Here is a 21085-nt window from a genome sequence, read left to right on the forward strand (position 1 = left end):
CTCCAACTTGTCCATCATTTCTATTTCAAGCCTAAGTGGATTTGTGTGGCTTTTTTTGCCTGCAACTAAAAGATAATTTGCTGTTTAACTGTAACCTTTCAGGCAGACAACATTGTTCATTACAAAGTTGAATGTGATGCCACCAGTGTCACAAAAAGTACTAATTTGTGTGATGAACGAGAAGTGAAGCTCAAAGGAATTAGTGGCTCTGACTCTATATTTTACAAAACAGTAAGTTTTGAGCTGTATTATACTGTATATTTAGCTAACTGAATGCTGTAGAAAGAAATTTCAAAGCTTTTGCTAGGATTATAAGAGTGGTTGTCCAATTGAGATAGATTGGAGGGAGTGTCAATATTTCTAATCCTGCCAAAGGCAAACACTCAGTGTTCTGAAAAAAGGCCGTCCTATTCATGCCTACAGTATTGTGAAGAAGTAATGAGAACATAATTTGACGAAATTCGCGAATTTCAGGGCTTTTCAATGAAAAATGGCGAATTTTTGTCCAGCGCGAAAGTTCACAGAAAATACGCCGAATTTTCGCAATGCCTATTGTTGTAGTTGGCGTGAATTTTCGAGCGAAAATTCGCTTTGACGGATAATTCGTTCTGAAATTTTGAGCGAAAATTCGCATTCACTGATAATTTGTTCCAACATTCCGAGAGAAAATTCGCTCTCTTGAATTTTCCTTCGAATTTTCAAAGTTTCTCATCGAATGGAAATGGAACCATTGATGTTTTTTTCACTGCGGTGAAAGTTATCCTGAAAATTGGTAAGTAAGCTTTTCATACGTATAAGACATCATGTCAATAAACACTTCTGGTGTAATACAAATGTAGACCCAGGAACCATTTTTGCCGCTGTGACGCTACAAGATAACACTGGCCGGCTCTTTTATATTTACAGGCTTTTCATTGTTGACAACAGTTTGTCCTCACAACCAAAGGATTGAAATTGCATATGTTTTGTCGCGTCTTCTCTGCCGAGAAAGATGACTAAAAACACATTACAAAGGGTGAATTTTGTAGAGAATTGAAACGGACATAACTACTGAACTATTTCCAAAATACATGTACTGATCATCAAAGTGATGTCAAAGTGACTGCAGTTGTTTACAAAACTGAATAGCCGATCGATATGTGATCGATCTTTGCAAACCACACTTCGAAATTTCACGTACAACAAGCGAAATTACGCTTTTGGTTTTTCGCACTGGGCTCGAAAATGTGGTGAATTTTCTCTCTTTGTTTTTAGAGCGAATTTTCTTGCTGGTCTCGAAAATGCAGCGAATTTTCTCTCTTTGTCTTAGCGAATTTTCGCGCTGGGCTCTCTTTGTTTTAGCGAAATTACGCTGGAAACATCGCGAAACGACGCTCGAATTTTCAAGCAAAATTTCGTCAGAAGTTCGCAGGGACAAAGAACGAAATTCGCGCATTTCGCTCTCATTACTTTTTCACAATACTGTATGTATTCCTCCTGGGCTAAAAGCTTGCCATGGTTGTAAGGTTGCTTACTCTTGAACCACGTAGCTACATGTATGCCTCCTCCAAACCCTGAGTACAAGGGATCAGTAGAAGAAAACCACCAACACCCAACAAGTCTCATTGGCACTTAATTATGGGAATGAAAGGATTTAGGTGGCTCAAACCAGTTATTAGAAGGATTGTCACTACAACACTGTATCATATAACACCAGTGTTTTGTTACCATGTGAAACATCTTGATTTTGTGACGTAATAAGTTACCATGGCAACATGAAAGCCTTGCCAAAACACCCATTATTTTGGCTTTAGTTGCTCATATTTAAAAAACTAACTTGGTGACCCAAATTTTTTATTGCACAAAAGTGATCAGCAGGCCAAGATGAAACTCTCTGCAAAGTTTTAAAAAGTTCTGGTGGCTCTGAATCTGCTCCATAGAATTTTTTAAACTTTGCGGAAGGTTTCATTCTGGCATGCTGATTATATTTCAGAAATAAAAAATGGGGGTCACCACGTTTGTTTTTGAAATATGAGCAGTCGAAGCCAAAGTATGTGGTGTTTTTGCAGGGTTTTCCTGTTGCCACGGTAACCTTTTACATCACTAAAATGACCAAATCATTTTAAGCAATAAATGGTGTTTGATATGGTACCATAACATTGCTGGTAAGTAATAGTGTTGTAGTGTCAATCCTTCTAATAAGTTGGTTTCTTTCTGATTTTTAAGCTGGTTTGAGCCACCTTAAGTAACATTCAGCATTATTATTATTATTATTATTATTATTATTATTATTTACCCGGTCTTTACATGTCCAATTTAATGCTGACCTGTGCATCTGTACATTTTGATAATACAACTTTTGTCTTGGCAGGTGTTTGAATTTTTTCGCAATCGTATTGAGCACCAGTATCCACTAGACCCAACTCCAGAGGACCCTCTAGAAGCACAGAGAACAGCACATGAGGTTGAGTACAGTTTTCAATACAAGGCTGACAGATATCTACTTGTACATAGTAGGCAATATTGACAAATGATTGCTACATAAATTAAAGTTATCGCGTTGGTGATGGGCCCTTGGGTCAGATTCATGTAGGAAATTAAAGTCTTGTGGTTTGGCACTTTAATCAGAGAAATATTCCTCTGGGGTCTTTGCCCACCCTCAGTTGACGCCTCTTTTTCTATTAAACCACCATAATTATTGATGAAATTTCATCTCAATGATGTGATTTTTCGGTTCTTCTCTGCACTAAATGATTGACACCATTGGGCCAATTTAAAAGTTTTTTATCATCAAGAGTCATGAAACCAATGACCGTTGTTATCTCACTGACCATTGCAACAAGTACACCAAGACCATGAACAAATTGGAGTTTAAATCAATAATAATACTACTACTAATAATAATAATAATATTATTATTATTATTATTATTATTATTGTTATTATTGTTATTATTATTTATATTAATTTATTACGATAGTGCAAGTTGCCTTAAGTGCCGGAAAATCCATGTGTACAAATACAATAATATTTTTTGTTTTGGTTTTGGTTCTAATTTATTTTGAAGTAGTGAAATGACTTTTTTTAAAAATTTCAATCCATTCTATGAGCATATGTTTGCAATCATGCGTTTATTTTGGCTCAATTTAAAGCTACTTTACAATGTATTTTATGGTGCGGCTTAATTTATCAGCTGGTAGAGACCTACATGTACCAGTACCTAATATATTACAACAAGCTACCATTCCCAAGATGGCAACCCTCATCAGTGTTAACTGTTTTGCCATTTTGCTTTAGTCCTTCTTGGACACTCGTGGACAAGTGGTTCTTGGCAGAGATAAGATACTTGAAGAGGTAAGCAGTTAATAACCATAATAGCAGACAGAGATTGTGTTACTAGCATCCTGCATTGACAAATTAAACTATTTTAGTGGTTGCGTGCATTTGCGACAAATGATTTATTATGCATCATTTTCTAATTTCTTTGTTTTTAACCTACATGTACATGCAACACTTCGTTAGACCTGAGACAGGCTTTCCAATAAAAATCAACTAGAGGAGCTATGCAAATGCCAACTTTGCATCTCTTGACTGGTTACTGGGTTGCCAAACCCGGTCGTTTCATTTCTCCGTATTTTTCTTTTCCATGTCGGGAAAAGTCTTCCCTATCCCTCCCCTGCTAAGTAGTGTCTTTGTGCGTAGAGTCTTCTGGGCATATGTTTGGTCGGTTTTAAGGGGTAGTTTTTTCAATATTACCCAAATGTAATCCTTTTCAATCTTGTACATTTATGTCGATCCATGCTTCTCTTTCCTTTTGCAGTATTTCTTTTATGTTGTTCAACAGTTTTAAGTGTTTATTGCAATGTTTCATTCTACTTTTGGGGTGTTTTGGGAAAAAAAGGACAGCAAAGCAACTTATTAAGTGTCTAGAAGTAGCACTGGGGCACTAATTTGAGGAACTGAAACTGAAATTAACAATTAACGCAAATCAAGGCAAATGTTCAGGAGATGGGAAAACCAGAGTACCCGGAGAAAAACCTCTTGTTGCAGAGTAGAGAAACAAAAAACTCAACCCACATACGACGCAGAGTCTGGGAATCGAACTCTAGCCACATTTGTGAGAGACGAGTGCTCTCATCACTGCGCCATCCCTGCACCCCAAATCAAGGAATTATATTATTTTGAGTAACATAGCCCCTTTAAAGAAGAAAGGAGTGAGTTTCTCTCAAGAGTGTGTTTTGTTATCTTTGAACTGCATTGATTACCAAAGCTTATAAAAGTAAAATACCTCAAAACGGGACACGACATTACAAAATAATTCAACATGTGAATGTGTGCGCCAAAGGGTGCATAACGGCTGGGTGACCCCTCAAATGGTCCACATCACCCCCCTCCACCCCAATTAAAAAAGATTCCTGTAACGCTACAGTTCAATACCACCAAACTCGGTGCCTTTTGTTTTTGTGTAACATGTACCACAGGCAACCCGGTTTACACTCATGGAGCGTCTAGTTTGATCTTTATTCAAAAGCCTATCAGACTGACTGCTACCAAGGGCTCATTGTCTAAAAGGGGTTCGTGTGCACATCTTGTTCATTTTTAAAAATCCAAACAGCATTGAAAAAAATTGTCACTAATTCTTCCAAAAGGTTCCTTTTTGTTTAATTAACAGAATTAACTAGAAATGTATTATCAAAATCAGTATCATTATTTATATATTAATATTATTATTTTTAGATAGACAACTACATAATGACTGACCAATCAAATGCTCCTCTGCTCCTCATTGGCAATGCTGGCTCTGGAAAATCCGCTATCATGGCAAAGAGTGCCAATGATGCCATAGCTAAAGCTGAGAGAGGGGAACTGATGAGTGCAAGGTAAATTTACGTACACAGTTTATCTCTGTGTGAACAAAAAAGTGTGGAAATTGGTACGGAAGTAAATTGATTGAAAATGTTGCAAACACCTAATAGGCAGCTCTGTAAAGAAATCATGGTTCTTTTCCATCAACAACCCCTACATGTTGGTCCACTCAAAAGCCATGGCCCGTTTAACCGTTTGCCACCTGAAAGTGACACTTTAAAGATTTTACTTGTCGATTTGCTGCTTCAGGGGTGAATTGGTTAAAAGCCGAGTCCAAGGGTATCTTTTGCTTTTGCCCTCTGCCTATCTTTATGGAAGTATGGCATAATAATCATTGACGACAGTCCCTTTTTTCCAATGTTTCATCGCTGTTTGCTTGTTTTCTTGTTTGATTGCCAAGTTTGAAACAAGTTTTGTCTTGACCCCTCACTCCCTTGTTTTTGCAGTAGTTGTCGAGTGTTTTTCCACTTTGTGGGTGCCACGCCAGGATCAACTGATTTAGCTTTCTTCTTGCAACGGTTATCAAGGGAAATCAATGTGTCAAAGGTAAAAACAACTTGTTTTTTTATCATACATCTACTCAGTTTACTGTGATTTGCTATGTTCCAGTTTACTTTATTATTCCTTCCAAAGCAAGTCACAGCAAAGCAAAACATTCATTAATTATTTTTGTAATGAATCGTACATGTAGTTATCACTTTCCATCATCATCATCCTCTTTTTCCTTATCTAGCTATTTGCCAGGGCTGTTATCTGCATTTTCTTCGATAATCCGTAATTCAGTGTTCATCCTCATCTCTCAAGTCCTTCAACTCCACATCCCTTTTGACATTTCCATCCATCTTTTCTTTGGTGTGCCACGAGGATGCTTTCCATGTCTCCTGCATCAAGTCATTGATACTCATCCTTAAGAGATGTCCATTTCACCTCAGTCAGGTATCCCTTACTCTGTCTCTGAGGCTAAGTCACGTTTGTTGTGGGTGACTGGCATTTCATTTCTCTCATTAATAATAGACTGTACTCAAACAGATGATCTTTTGAGGTTATAATTAACAATTAGGGCACGCTGGATATGAAGTGATAAATACCCAAGGAGGTGCATAGCTCCGAGTTGGTTATAATCATTTTATATCCAGCAAGCCCTAGAAGAATAATTGTTTTATTAAAAACCCCAGGATCAACAATTCTTTCATGTTGATTTTATTTGGGTCCAAAACAGCTTTTGTCTGCCATTTTTTTCTGAGAGCTGCAAAAATGTTTTCAGCTCGCTGTATTGCTGACTTGTTCCTTGACCATATTATTGGTTACAGCAGGTATACGAACCAATAGCCTGTGTCCGGCGAGCCAATGAAAATGCAGGAAATCTGATATCCGTAGTTCAGTTTTTAATAATTGTTGATATTGTGTTGCTTTTTCAGCGTGATGTTGTGAGTGACCTCGATTCTTTGGTTCAACTTACCAACAGTCTTTTGTCCAATAAGAACACAAAACCTTGTGTTGTGTTTGTAGATGCCGTTAACCAGGTAAATGAATTAATGCCGGCACCCCATGTGATAATCATTCATTTCAGTATTATTGATGGACATTTGATTTATTGGAGGAATGACTTGCAAGGCTGCCAATTAAGTCAACTCCCCAACTGTATGACATACCTGTACTGTGAGAGATTCACCTGCGCTGAAATTTGCGAACTGTGTTGGTTCTTCAACGTGTACTTGAGAAAGAACTTCACTGTAGGGTCTACCATCCTTTCCTTTTGCAAGCAGTGCGTTTATGTTTTTTAGTGTCTTTCATTTATTTGCTGACATGTATAACTAGGGGAGGTGCACTGGGTGCACGTGCACCCCCCTTGGTTACCAAAAAAAAAACGTTTTAGTTAAAAAGCACAAAAACTGCATTAAGTTAGATTTTTATTTGCCTCATCATTTACAGATTTATCATACTACAGCCCTAACCCTCTTAAAAGCATGTTTTAGACATTGTCTAACATATAAATATTGGGCTTCCTGTGCATTTCCGTCTGACATGTGCACCCCCCTCGCCAAAATCCTAGATCCGCCCTTGGTATGTCATTACAGATGAAGGGTGTTTTTCTTTTGTCGGTTTGTTGTCAAATATTAGAGAACTGCGTGCATTGGACGGCAACTAAAAGTGCCTTCAGATTCTAAATTCTTTGTATGCTTTCTTTGTTAGAGACGATTCAAGCACTTCCTGTGCAAAAACGTCTTTACTTTTTACCAACGTGGATCTTTTTTTGCGAACTGAATGCTTTTGGAGTCTAATTAGTTTAATATGTATTAGAGCGAGTTTCATTTGAGTGTCGTAAAACCAAAACCAAAGTATTTTGGTCAATCAAAAAAGACGGAGACAATCCAGTAAACCAATCAAAACTCGAAGAAATTACACGTAGCCGACACAAAGTGCGGGAAAACGTGCACGCACGATTGGTTTTGGTTTCACTTCTGATTGGTTGACAAAATGGTGCGAGAACTTTGAACCAATCACTGAATGAAGTAATGCAAAACCAATGCAATTCACTAATTACTTTCGACACTCAATTGAAAACCGCTCTAAAACTTGTACTCTATGACTCATTAAAATTCTTCCAACCTTCAGATGGATGACGATAAGATCCAGTATTTAACCCGATGGCTCCCAGAGACTCTTTCCCCGAATGTGAAGGTTGTGTTATCCATGATCAATGACACAGAATGCCATCGTCTCCTGAGATCGTACAAATCAGGCCCTCGGGAAATCACTTGTGGGCAACTGGATTACCATTCTAGAAAGGTACAGGACGCTGCTGTACTAGTTACACTTTTCCCAGCTATTTGTGTTATTCTGAAGTTATCAATGATTTCTAAAGATGAGGGTTTTTGCTATTTTGTAAATGGTTTTTCAAATGCCAGATCAATTTATGTGCAGAAACGCAACGTTAGTTAGATGCATACCCATTTTGAATAGACGCAGTACTCGGGCAACTTGGTCCTTTCGGGTTTATTCTGTCTTTGGAACGCAGGGGAATGGTATTCAATTTATTTTTCTTCTCTCTTGGACGGTTCCGCCTCATCTCATGACAAACAAACGTGAGGCGGCTTTTTCTGACTTGATTTGCGGTATTTGTTAATTTCAGTTCACAGTGTCCCAGTGTCCAAGTTCCTTTCCGTGTAGACCCTGTGAGAGCCTTAGCCCTACGAATGGAATTGGGTCCACACTAGGACAAAGAAAAACTGACCACAAATAGTTAATTCTGTTGAAATATAAGTGCTACACGGCCGACGTTTGCACGAACGTAACCCTGTCTTGCATTTGAAAACAAGAGCAGACTGAATGAAGGCAATAAATAGACCGCGATAAACTCGAATCAGATAGAATACACTTCCTTTTAATGGGAGGTTCTTGAAATTCATATCTTGGCCCTGCGCATGTTTTTACTGAAATGGCACAGCAGTTTATGGTACCATTTGTGCAATAGTAAATGAAGAAGCATTAAAAAGATCCAGGTTTGACGAGGACTCACACCCTTGACGAAAACCTGCGGCCTCTTTTTCGAGTGCCGCTCAAGCCTGGCTTTTTTTTAAACTTCAGGCTACATCACAAGTTCTCAAGTTGTTCCATAAACTGTAATCTTTCGTTTAGAAAAACACTTTCTTATGATATTTTTTTGGCGCGAAAAATCGTGCGCAGTCGAACGATTGGCCGCAAAGTCGTACCCAGACTATTCTGAGCAATATTTTCCTAGAATTGGAGTTACTAGCTTAGTCCCAAGAAACCGAACCTTCAAAGTCAAGCTGAGAGTAGTAAAACCAAAACTACAGTCAGTCTTTTGGGGGAAAAAACAACTGGAATTTGAGACATTGCATTTAGCCAATCACAACTGGCGATGACATCTGGACCAATTAGAACTCTAAGCAAATACTTGCAGCCGGCGTAAAACGCGGGAAATTGCGCTGAACGAGTATTGGGTTTGCTTCCTATTGGTTGACAAGGTGGCCAATCACGAAGCTTGAAACATGTTTTCACATGAGCTTCTTGAGAATACTTTAATATATTATTTTTTAACATTTTAGCTAATAGTTGAAAATATCTTGCGGCTGTACAATAAGCGTCTTGATGACAGACAGATGTCCATGTTGTTGGAGAAGGAGGGTTCAGCAAATCCCCTTTGGCTTACACTGGCCTGCGAGGAGCTGCGAGTTTACGGTGTGTTCAACAAAATGGACGAAAAGATTGCCAGTCTCTCTGATGACCTTATAAGGTAATTTCCGCGAAGGTTACGAGACGGAACGAGCTAACGTTCAAAGGTTTATTCTTGACACGGAGACAACAAAGAGATTTAGCACGTTTACGCGGAACGGCAAACGTCGGCTTGCCGTTTTACGTTTCACGTAAAATAGGCAGAAGGTTGTGACTTCTCGTGACCCACGGCAACTCGAATATTTAGTCACTAAAAAGCAAAAACAAAGAGTTTTGAACTCTATAACTATGAAACCTAATCTTTCCTCCTTTGACATACCGGAAAATGGTTTTGGTTTTTTTTTTTCCGCAAACAACTTCTTATGTAGAAGATAAACGAGAAGAAAATTTCACGTACACGACAAGCGAGAAAATTCCTACTTTCACGTGGAAACGGCAAGCGGCAGCCGGCAAACGTAGAAATTGGCGGGAAAATCATGGTCACGTGGTCACTTTTGCCGTTCGCGTTTCACGTAAACCGTGATGCTAAATCTCTCTAATATTTCGCTCTAATCACAGTTTTCGAAATCTTTTATCCTACGGCAGTTCACACCTGCTGCATCACAGTTTCCTTGGAACTGACACGTCCCATTATATCCATTATTATTCTGAGAACAATATGAATACCGGTGGTGCGAGAGGCGGCTGGGTTCAAATCGTGGCACACAAACTATCACTCAGAAATTTGGAATAAAGACGGTGCAGGCATTGAAGTGAAATTTACTATTGTTATATCTTCTGGTCTTCTCAGTGGAAAAGGACGATAAATCGTAGCCCCCTCTTCACAAACCTTTTGTGTTAACTCTGTGGGACATTAAAGAATCTACACAGTACGCCAGCATGCAGTCAGCCTGGCTGGATAACTGAGCTTGAAGGGGCTTCTGTGAGAACAATGTCATAACTCGCTGGAAGACTCTAATTTCCGTGTGTTGAAACCTTCATTGTGCCGGACTGAGCCATTACAGACTAATTTTTGGTAGAGTCGTCCTTCTTACCAGCCGTTAATGGCAAATCGGCTAATTTCTATGATATCAGTCTGAACACCCGATTTTGATTTCAGTCTGGAGGAGCAAGTTCTTACCCGATTCGAAGAAGAGAATGGTGGACAGATTGTTGTAGCGACTGTGTGTTTATTGGAGACATCGCGTCATGGCCTATTAGAGACAGAGCTGCTACAGATGCTGGCTGAAGAATCAACGCTTACCCCACCCCCCTACGTTGAGGGTGAATCGGATCAGATCACATTTACACAGGTTGATCAGACGGATGCAGGTTTGTTGGTTTTTAAATTGTTGTTGTTTTTTATTTCCACGCATCTGTGCTCCTTGAACTGGAACCGAACCCATTAAATAGCGCGATTACACTGCACACACTGATGTAGCAAACCCTTGGACCAAGTGAGCTGATGTAGAGGAAAAAAATGGAGGTCGGCGTTGCAAGTCGTTTGAAGCATAGATTAGCATGCAGACGCTTCATTTCAGTTTAGCCTTCGTAGAAACAGCTTGCCGTTTCCTTTACACAAAGATGAAAGGTTAACGATAATGTTAACTCCTTTCAGTTGGTTGGGTTTTTTGGTGCTGTTGCGTTTTTTTTAATAGCTACTTTTTATACACGACTCATGCTGTAGGCCTTAAGTAACTCCGTGTAAAAATTAAAGATTCTTTACAGTTCTAGCTCAGTCTTCGGCTTCCAATCGGGAGCTAACCGAGTGTTATGTAAGAGGCGAATAGAAATGGCAATTGACAAACTCCAGGTTTGGTTTATAGGTCAGCCGGTACAAAGCAGTAAATATCACAGCATCACAATAGCTGGCTCCTTCGCAAAATTCGAGTTTCGGTTAAGCCTTTTTGTTTGGGTTTTCTTTTTGCTTGCAACTGCAAAAGGCAAAAGAAGCACTTTGTTAGAAGTTGACTTTACGGCTATGATCATTCAGGGTCCCAAAGGGGTTTAGGGCTCCAGGGCTCCGGGCCTAAAAAAAGCGGGGCTCCAGGGCTCCATAGCTCCATAGCAGCTATTTTCAGGGCTCCGGGCTCTACAGCTAGAAACGATCAGGGCTTCAGGTGGAGAAATGATCGGGCTCCGGGCTCCACTGCAAGAAAATCCAGGGCTCCAGGGACCCCCCCTTTGGGACCCTGATCATTCTTGTATCTTCAAAGCATTTCATATCCCTAGTTCATATTTACATCAGTAGTGCATTATAAACTGAAAGTAGTTCAGGCTTCGCTGACAAAAAGTACTCGATGCGGTTTGCAGAGCGTTGTAATAGAATAAAAGGAAAAGTCAAAGACAAAACATTGATTGGCCGGAAGTGTGAGTTTCACGCTTAAGCCCGCCGCACTCTAGAACTATCAACTTAGCAGAGTTCACTCGTGACTGTTGGCGTAAGCAAGTTCCCCTAGTGTGCGGTTGAGTTTCGCTGATGTTCACACTACTAGTCGCCATTTTGATTTGAAAATAGTTGTAACACGCTTGCGTATTTGCCTCATATTAGTGAGCTTTAGCAACGATGGCGGGAACGGCAACGAGAACGTCGTCTAAGAACATAAATTCGCGTTATGGCAATCGCTTCGCGACTATTCCACGCATTTTAATAGGACAAAGGTATGGCAGTCCCTCAGAAATGAAACTGTTATGAGCGGCGCTAACTTTATCCTCAAGTGCTGACGTACTCCATAAAACCTCAAATTTGGCTGTTTCACGTTGTCGTGTTGCTGACGACGGCAAAGAAATGGACAAAAGTGAAAAACGCACGTGCAGGGCGGGCGAAGCTATTGTTTTTAGCCACTAAATATGCAAATTTGTGACGTTCTCGTTGCCGTCGCCGTTGTCTTTGCTAAAGCTCCCTATTGAAAGCTTTTGCACGCGCGCACACTTGGCGAAATGTTCACTCGTCCACAATATTATTCGACAAGTCGAATATTCGGCGCCGATGCTAATTTCCGTTTCGTTAAGGGTCGAATGCATTCTTAGTAACCAAGCCTTTTTATTCGGTTTGCTTTCAATAAATTCTTAGGGTTAGCTTCATTTAAATACTTTAAAATTGCGATGTTTGTAGTGGTTGTCTCGGTAGTGTGGCGGTTAAATGCGTTTCCTCTTCGGCCATTGATTCGAGTTCTAAATTGTTTTGTAAGGTTTTCTCTAAGTTTTTTTCAAAATTCTAAGTGACATACGCTGCTAATCTAGTCGTAGATTAAGCATTTTTTCCTCATCTGCAAGCGACAAACTTAACAACGAAAATTGTTCGAAGTGTCGTCCAAATGGCAAGGACCGTTTACGAAATGGAAATTTGCGGTACCGATTGCACGCGTGAACATAAGCGCGTAAAACTCCACCGCACGCTAGGGGAACTTGCTTACGTCAACAGTCATACTGTCACGAGTTTAACTTTGCTAAGCTGATAGCTCTAGTGTGCGGCGGGCTTAACGCGATCGTCAGACGGCGTTTTTTAAAGCCGTCTGACGACCGTGTGAGCTCGAAACTCAGAGTTACTGACAACCAATGTTTTGTCTTTGATTTTTCCTTTTATTTTGTTACATGATGCATGTATATACATTTCCACTTGTAAAATGACTTTTTCATCCTTAAGCGCCCGAAGGCTTTTCAGTGATTGACAAGCTTGCAAAGCAAGTCGACGAGACATATATACAGAAAGAAGACGACGAAAAAGAAGGAGAAGGTGGAGATAAGAAACCCACAGCGGCCAGTGGAACAAAAGGGAAACGAAAAGAGAAAAAGTTTCTCCCAGCAGCCAAATGGGCCTTGGTGTACCGCGCTCTGAAGCCGCTTTTGCGACCGTGCGGAGACTTGGGCGAGGGACGCTTGGACTTCTATCACAGATCTATCAGTAAAGCTGTCAGAAGAAAGTGAGCGACACTTTAGTGATGTAAAATTTAAGTTATTACTTTGGCCAATCACAACCGACGTAGAAACAAATTAGCCAGTCGTAAAGCAAATACATTCTGCTTGGTTACCAAAGTGGCGGCAGAATTCAAAGGCCATGATCTTTGCCCCAAGTGAAATCGTGAAATTACTTTTCTGCGCGCAACTGAAAATCGCTCAAATAGCAAATTATTGCCGATACCCCGATGGTAGGTAATACTTTATTTAGATCCAAATAAACACGATAGCCCCAACAACAGTAGGCTGATTTCCTTGGAGGGTGTGTCTAAAGACCAAAAACTAAGACTACTAGTTCTAAGACTAATTAACAATTGGACCGGTAGCTCTTGCGGGCTACGGGTCAATAGCCCATCACGAGGCGAAACCGTCTGCGATAGACTCTATCTAAATGATGCAATAATGATTTTTAAATGATTCACAATCTCGTCCCTGATTATCTGGCAGAAAAATTTACATTTCGCTCTCAAACTAATATTAGAAATACAGGACAGAGCAACCATTTGAAGATTTTAAGATGCAGATTGGCCACCGGTCAGCGTTCTTTTTCATACCGTGGAGCCAAACTATGGAATAACCTAAGTAATGATCTTAAAAATGTAAATTCTGTAAAGGCCTTTAAATCGAAACTGACCAAACAATTACTTTTAACTTAGGGCGCGTTCGATTGACCCTATTCCGGAATAGGAATACTTGGAGAGATGATTAAAACGATATGTTTGGCGCGGTTTCGAAGCAGGAAGGATAATAAAAATATGTTTAAAATATCGTTTTAGCAGATATTTGACAATTTTAATGTGAATCCTGTAAGAACGAACGATTTCTATGTATTCCTATTCCGGAATACGGTCAATCGAACGCACCCTTAGATTTCATCTATTTAGGAAGACACATAATTTAGATTTGTATTAATTAATTGCTTATTTATTCTTATTTATATATCAATTATTGTAGGTATGTAGGTATGTAGGTAGGTAGGTATGTAGGTATGTATGTAGGTATGTATGTATGTATGTAATGGGCTATTGGCCCGTTGCCCTTGAGGGCGAAGGGTCTAATTGTTTTAGTATCACCCAACTAGTCGGACAGAAAAGGCAATAATAAAGTTAGCAAATGCAAGTTGAAGAAATATATATTTGGGAATAAAACGAAGAAAGCGTCAAGCTCGATCGCTACTCGAGGACTTTTACTAATAGTCCTCTAGTAGCGTAACGAAATAAAATTACAGGATTTGCATTAGTCCACTAGTTGGGTGATACTAATAAGAGTTAACACTAATAATAAATGGCCAGTGCCATACACAATAAAACTATCAAATATAACCTGATGATGAAAGTTTTTTTTCTGTTCATTTTATGGCAACAGGTTTTCAATGTATTGTTTGTTTTGTCTCAAGGTATTTTTCCGGGTCGGAAGGATACGTTAAGCATCAATACACGTTCTGGCATGGACAACATGCTGAATTTTTTGAAGGAAGTGAAGATTATGATCGCAAATCTGAGGTAACGTTACTTATCAAATTTCACTCATTTAGGTTTTTGTTATCTGTTAGTTTTTCACTTGGTTGCGTGGCTCCCTTGATATTATAAAACGGCTCTTTAAACCAGAACAGTGGGACAACCATGACACGTCACAATTATTTAAGATGGCAGGGCCCAAGAAATTTAACAATGAAAATAAGAGATCGTAAAACCTAATTTTGTTTTAGATGCAAACGTTTCTTTGAACTTGTTTCGTTCAAATTTGATTGTAAATGTATTTGTAAAGACGGTGCCTTCTGTTGCTATTGCGCGTACGTCCTGCGCATCTCGAGATACTCTGGTTTCCTATGGATGGTGCTTACTAATAAAGGGATATTTTTGCGAGATTCAAAACTATGCGGAGAAAGTAGAACTTAGTAAGTGTTCTTGGTATCCAAAAAGGGAATTAATTGCATGGGGGTAACCATGCATTCTTACAGAGATAATCGAGCTTCGATTTGGAAAAGAATACCATATATTCCTTTGTATTTTAAGTCTTTATACAAATATTGTTGATTACTTATCTTTGAAAAATGCGTGGTTACCCCGGCCCTTATTTTCTTTTTGGATTTGGATAAGTGCTTTCCCGTATATTCATAAACCGTGCAAAAATACCTTTAATTAGTAGGCACCGTCCTTAAAGTGGTCTTTTTTGTGCGGTAAAGGCTCGCTTTAAAAGGCATGCAGTCTTTGTATCTGCATATATAATTTATTATTATTTGGAATATTTTTTGTGCGGCAGGAACTTCCCTACCACCTTGAGCAGCTGTTAGACAATAACAGACTGACAAGGTGCTTGTTGGAGTGGGAAGTGTTTGAACGGCTGTTCTCAGAAGACTTCAGTATTGATCTGCTAAGGTCATGGCAAAAGGTATGAAGGGATTTGGGTCGGTAGAACAAAGCTATTATGGTAATGGTAGCCTGCTTCCAGGCGGTAATATGTATTTCGGTCGCCATATTGGACGGGTGAAAGTCGGAAGATCTGGGACGAGTGGGATACACTCGTAACTAGGTATTGACCGAATGCATAAATGGCGGCCAAAAATGTATTCTTTTGTTTATGTGCTAATGAGACTCACTAGCCTCGCTCTCAAGCAACCTTTCTTGGTATTTTGTCCATGCAAACGAGGCTAATGAGGCTAATTAGCACATAAACAAAACAATATTTTTTTGGCCGCCATTTATGCATTCGGTCTATATTTTATCTTTCCCTTTTGTAAGTTAATTCTGAAAAACCCTTTGTTGGAGAATGAATAAATTGTATTATATTGTTCGACCGGGGTTTTGAACCTGTGATCTCCCGCACGAAATCCCGATGTTCAACCAACTGACGGTCGAACAGAACAATGGGCCCTTGATCTGAGCACAATAGAGCTGCTTCCTGTATCGTTCCAATGAATTTAGCTGCTTGGAAGAGCCGCGTGATATCTGTAAACTTGGGTGTGAATTTCCCGCACGCGGCGAACTTCCCTGGACTTTCGGGGGATTATAAACGAGAAGCATTTTTGGGATAACCCTCCCGAGCCAGCCACATTTCCTTCATAGGACAGACCATATCGCCCGAAACTTCGCGCCTTACTCTTTGCGAATAGTGCGTCGGTTCTTCGCCGTCTCTTAGAATTTTCTGATCATGGCTTGTGAGACCACGCACGATCCTTATCCCAGAAGACTTAAGAAGACGAATCATTAGCAGATGTGATTGAAAAAGGAATTTCCCGTCGGTATACTACTCACAACCTCGCTTGGCTTGATTTTTGCATCTTTTCCAAACTTCAAATTGGAGTCCGAGTACGTTAACGACGATGATGCCTTTCCATTGGGCATGCGTATTCGATGTGGAGTTCGAAATGTTTTTTGAAGTACGCTTGCCCAGAACGGGGTATTGTGGTCATGGTCAAGATTATTTAGCAGCCAGAGGATGAAAATGCGCAGCATTTATCGCTTGCACTCCATCGCTTTCTTCGTGGGTGGAACATCTCTGACGGGAGAGTTATGGGTTTGATTCCTAGCAGTACTTTAGGTTTTTTAAATTTATGCTTATGACTGGATTAACGACTGCATCTCTCGTTTGCATATTATTGGACCGGAAAGCATTGAATTTTCGAAGATCTAAAGTTAAACATTTCATGGAGAAAATTTAGAGTCCTCTTTTGAATGTGATAATTCACTGAACAGGTCCTTCCCTTGTTTCACTGTTGCCAATTTTTTGTATTGCGTGACAGGCTGGAGGATACGCCACCGCTTCAGCATTGTACAAGGAATCGTTACAAGTATTGCGTGACTCGAATACTCCGCTTGAAGACCTTGCGAAGAAAACTGAGATGGTTGTCATGTTCCTGTAAGTAAAGAATAATCTCGTGTCACATTCTCAGCCAATCAAAGGCGAAGGCAAAACCAATTGAGATTGGCTCGCTCACGTTTTCCCGCGCTTGGCGCCGGCTGCACTTTATTGCTTTGCGCTGTGATTGGCTCAGTTGGTTGTTTGAGTCTGTTGTAATTGGCCAAAGTTATTCCCTTTGGCATTCGGGAGCGTTAAGCAACGGCAACGGCGACGGCAACAAGAACGTCACAAATTTGCGTATTTAGTGAGCGAAAACAATAGCTTTGCACGCCCTGCAAGTGCGTTTTTCACTTTTGTCCATTTCGTTGCCGTCGTCAGCAAAACAACAACGTGAAATAGCCAAATTTGAGGTGTTATGAAGAACGCCAGCACTTGAGGATAAATGAAGTGCCGTTCCGACCAGTGTCATTTTTGAGGAAATATCACACCCTTGTCATATTGAAAAGGTTGAAATAGTCACGAAGCGATTAAAATTTAACAAATCGAAAGTGATTCAGCGTTGTCTGTACTCTTAAGGCCTCGCCAAACGCTTCTCAAAAACGCGCGTGCTTAAGCTCCCTATTGTGTCGCCATCACGGCACACTGCATGATAGTGGCACAAATAAAAACAAGACTTAAATTGGCGGGAAAATTTCTTATGCCTTTTTGTAATCGTTTACTCCGTCACTGGAAGGGACTTGATGCTTTGAAGACGGAAGTGGATCGTTTCATTTACTGATGCGCTAACTACTGCTGCAGAGCTGGGAAGAATAGTTTATCTATTCAAATTTTACCTATCAATGGAAACGAGAGAAACCGTTAGCTATTTCTCACGAGTTAGGGCTGTTTATCTTGAAATTGCGAAGCGTCAGTTCATCTTCGTGTTTGCCTTCCGGGGCAAAGCAAGACAACATCAGTTGTATTATAAGTCCTTAACTTGTCTGTGGTGATTTTTTATGATCATCAATCAAGTGAGCCTGTTAAGATCAACCTAGAATCTTGCGACAGTACCCACCCCCCCCCCCCGCCCCCCCTTTTCAAGAGAGCTGATGATGACATACAACGCACAGCACAAAGAGCTTTTGCTAAGCTCGTCCAGAAGGCAATGAGTGAGTTGAGGAATCTAGCTGCGCGTTCACAGCAAACGCTAAACTTAAGGCTGAAATTTACGATCTTGTTTTATGATTTTAGCTCATTTCTCGCCTGCTATCTACAGGTTTCGAGCTACGTATCAAAAGAGAAAGACACGTTAGTATAAGGAAATGACGAACAGCCGCCTACCCTTTGCCGATTCCTGGCGTTAACGCAATCTCGCTGTGTAACTCTCTTGTATAACGGGTCACTAATTCGTTTTCAGAATCCAAGCCGGGCAGTATAATGACGCTCATGAGATGCTGAATGATTTATTGAAGTTAGAAGAAGAAAGCCTGGGTGCCAGAACTCATAAACTGGCCGACATCTATAACCTCATGTCCAAGACCAAGAGTGAGGTAACCCTGAAACCTTTTCTGGTGTCCCTTGCAATTAAGGTCTTTTACTTGTGATTAACATTCCTTAACCGTTTTCCTCCTGAGAATGACATTTCTAGATTTTACTCTGTCTAAAGGCCCGGCTACACGCTCAAAAATTGTTATAAAACATTTGTTGGATCAACAATGTTTCAACGTGTAGCATGCATGTTTGATGACGTTTGTTCGACATTTTGTGTCGGAAGAATATTTTGATTTCGATCAAACATTTTCTCCAACATCCAACACATATTGAAGCATGTAGCCGCCCTTTCAACAATGTTGTATCACAAAGACCAATCACAGTTAATAGTTAGGGGTCCAGTCTCCAATCAGAAAACCATGAGCAACCCAAAATGGCTGAGGTGGAAATTATGACTAAAGTGACGTGTTTCCAAAAATGTTATATGCTTATCCAACATTGTTAGAAGCGTTCTTATAACAATTTTGGGACGTGTTCTTCTGTTACAACGTTTAGCCGGGGAGGATTAAGGCCAGGCGCTTTTACTTGTAAACGGGGTCCGGCTGAGGGGTGTAAGAGTTAACAACATTTTCAGATCCTCTCAAAAGCTGTCCCATACATTTTTTAACGTTTTCTTCCTAAGAGTTACACTGGCAATTTAACCGTGTTTCTCAGCAGTCGGTTAAGGGGTGAACGGCTAAAGAAATTACACAATCTCCTTTGTCACTGGAAATCGAGGTTCACACTAGTTATTCCCCTTCTTCAACTCCATTTAGTACGTTAAAGGCGTAGCTTTGTTGGCATTCAGGGCTGACGACGTGTGATCATTATCATCATCATCGTATCTGTGATGATGTAACCACGGTATCAAATTCATTTTAGATACAAAGGTCTTCCTGAGAGCCGTGAAAACAGAAGTATTGTATACTATTTACAAATATTGCTGAGAAATGTATTAAAATAAAGAAATTACTATTTACAACTGTTGTTAAGAAATCTCTGTAAAATTAAAACTATTTACATTAATGTTAACTAAGTAAAAGGATCTATTTACTTACAATCATTTTTAATTTATCAACGTGCGATCAATTTCCTTTCAGATTGTAAAGAATTACAATTTTGTGACGATGGATCAGTTGGAGCAGGATAAAGAAATCGTGGAGTTTTGTAAAAAGTCGCTTAGTTTTCGCAAACGGCTAAGTGGCGAGGAGCACGAGGTATTTTGGTACTTGCTAATAACGAAGGAAATAAGCGAGGCCGTGGGGACCAGCACGTTTTCATCCTTTCCATTTGCAGCCGATAGTTTGTGTTTGCAAGCGCGAAAAGCTAGTCGCCATGTCGGTCGAGTAAGAGGAAGATCTGAGACGAGTGACATAGCGAACGGAATGGGATAAGCTAGAGGAGTTGACAAACACCCCCTTTCCTGGGGTCGTGTCTTCCCTGGTTTCGTCCCGTCTCCCAAATCTTTCACTTTCTCGACCAATATCGCAGCAAGATTTGCCGCACCGCGAATACACGAACTGCAAGCAGGCTACTGATAATTAACACCAATGTGCGGGAACCCTTTCAAATTCTTTGATTGCACTCACGTGATAAGGCGGCCATGTTGGTGCGAATAAAGAATTTTGCGGCATAACAATATAGTAAAGTCAAATTCCCAAAAGACTTTTTCGCCATTGTCCTTTCCACCAACGTGGTCTCCGAGACGTCGGGCGTGATCAAGGAATTTGCATTGAATGGTCAAATCATCGAAGAATTCATTGTAAATCAAGCTACAACTGACGTCTTATTGTAACTTTGTTGCAGCATAAAACAGCAATGATTGACATACTCATTGCGCACCATCTTAGCATTGTGGCAGATTTGGAGCCTGAGTATGCCGAACAGACGAGAAAAGATTGTTTTAGATACATTGACGAGGCTATAGACATCTTCATGCGGGTGAGCACAGTAGCCATGTCGAACCTTGCCATTTAATTTTCGTTTACAGCATATCTCCAGTCTTTCGTACTTCGTAAAGGCTCTACCACTACCATGTTCAACAGGTACATCAGATTTTGTAAATGCCCCCTTCTCTCTCCTCGTCTAATTTCTACGAATTCTCACTTCGTGTAGCGTGTTTTCGTGTAGGTTTGTGGTCTCAGATTTGGGTCAGGACGCGGTCGTTCTTGTCACTTGGATTCTTAGGATTAATTCGGTCGGAAAACTATAAACAACTAAATATGCAACAAAGAAGAAGCTCAGTAGATTTATACGTACGACGGAAGCATAATTTTAGCCATAAGAAGCTTACTTGTGAACTGCCTCGTGAAACTCAGAGTCTGAGTTCCTCAGCAAGGTTGTCGTGGTCACTTCTATTCTATCATTTCGGCTTGTGAAAGTCGCCCTTTTCCAAACTCACTTTGCTTTTTTCGTCCATTCAAGCAAGATCTCATATTCCTTGTTTGTTCTTTGAGCCAGTGCATGCCGTGTTAAAATCATCTCAGTTTGCACGAAACGCCAAATTTACAATCGACGCAAGGGTGCCAGAATTTTATCCCTCTGCGCTTGTGCATGTCACGTTACTCATAAACGCATTAAAGTTGCGCCTTGTGTCATTCCAATAAATTAGAGGTTGTATTTTATACCTCTTTTAAATAGAGGTGGCAGTTTTTCGGTTTTTGAACAATGGGTACTGATGAAGCCGGGTTTTCTGCTTTTTTTTCTTTCTTTCTTTCTTTCTTATTATTTAACCCTTTAACTCCCAGTGGCCACTTATAGATTTTACTCTGTCTAACGAAAAGGCGATTTTACTCGA

General features: G+C 40.1%; 1 protein-coding gene across 1 annotated transcript in view; it reads left to right on the top strand.

Moving 5' to 3' along the window:
- The window catches only part of LOC138019018 (TPR repeat-containing protein DDB_G0287407-like), a 33171-nt gene that overhangs the window by 9118 nt on the left and 2968 nt on the right, over positions 1-21085 (top strand). Inside the window, exons 7-22 of the mRNA XM_068865684.1 lie at positions 103-231; positions 2351-2443; positions 3277-3333; positions 4717-4859; positions 5292-5391; positions 6264-6368; positions 7462-7635; positions 8916-9103; positions 10142-10353; positions 12668-12944; positions 14375-14480; positions 15241-15369; positions 16721-16836; positions 18176-18308; positions 19389-19505; positions 20095-20229. Of these exons, the coding sequence (XP_068721785.1) occupies positions 103-231; positions 2351-2443; positions 3277-3333; positions 4717-4859; positions 5292-5391; positions 6264-6368; positions 7462-7635; positions 8916-9103; positions 10142-10353; positions 12668-12944; positions 14375-14480; positions 15241-15369; positions 16721-16836; positions 18176-18308; positions 19389-19505; positions 20095-20229 (2214 nt within the window). The remainder of the gene's footprint in view (positions 1-102; positions 232-2350; positions 2444-3276; positions 3334-4716; positions 4860-5291; positions 5392-6263; positions 6369-7461; positions 7636-8915; positions 9104-10141; positions 10354-12667; positions 12945-14374; positions 14481-15240; positions 15370-16720; positions 16837-18175; positions 18309-19388; positions 19506-20094; positions 20230-21085) is intronic.

The sequence above is a fragment of the Montipora capricornis genome, chromosome 10 (assembly GCF_036669925.1).
Source record: "Montipora capricornis isolate CH-2021 chromosome 10, ASM3666992v2, whole genome shotgun sequence".
NCBI classification, from domain to species: Eukaryota; Metazoa; Cnidaria; class Anthozoa; order Scleractinia; family Acroporidae; genus Montipora; species Montipora capricornis.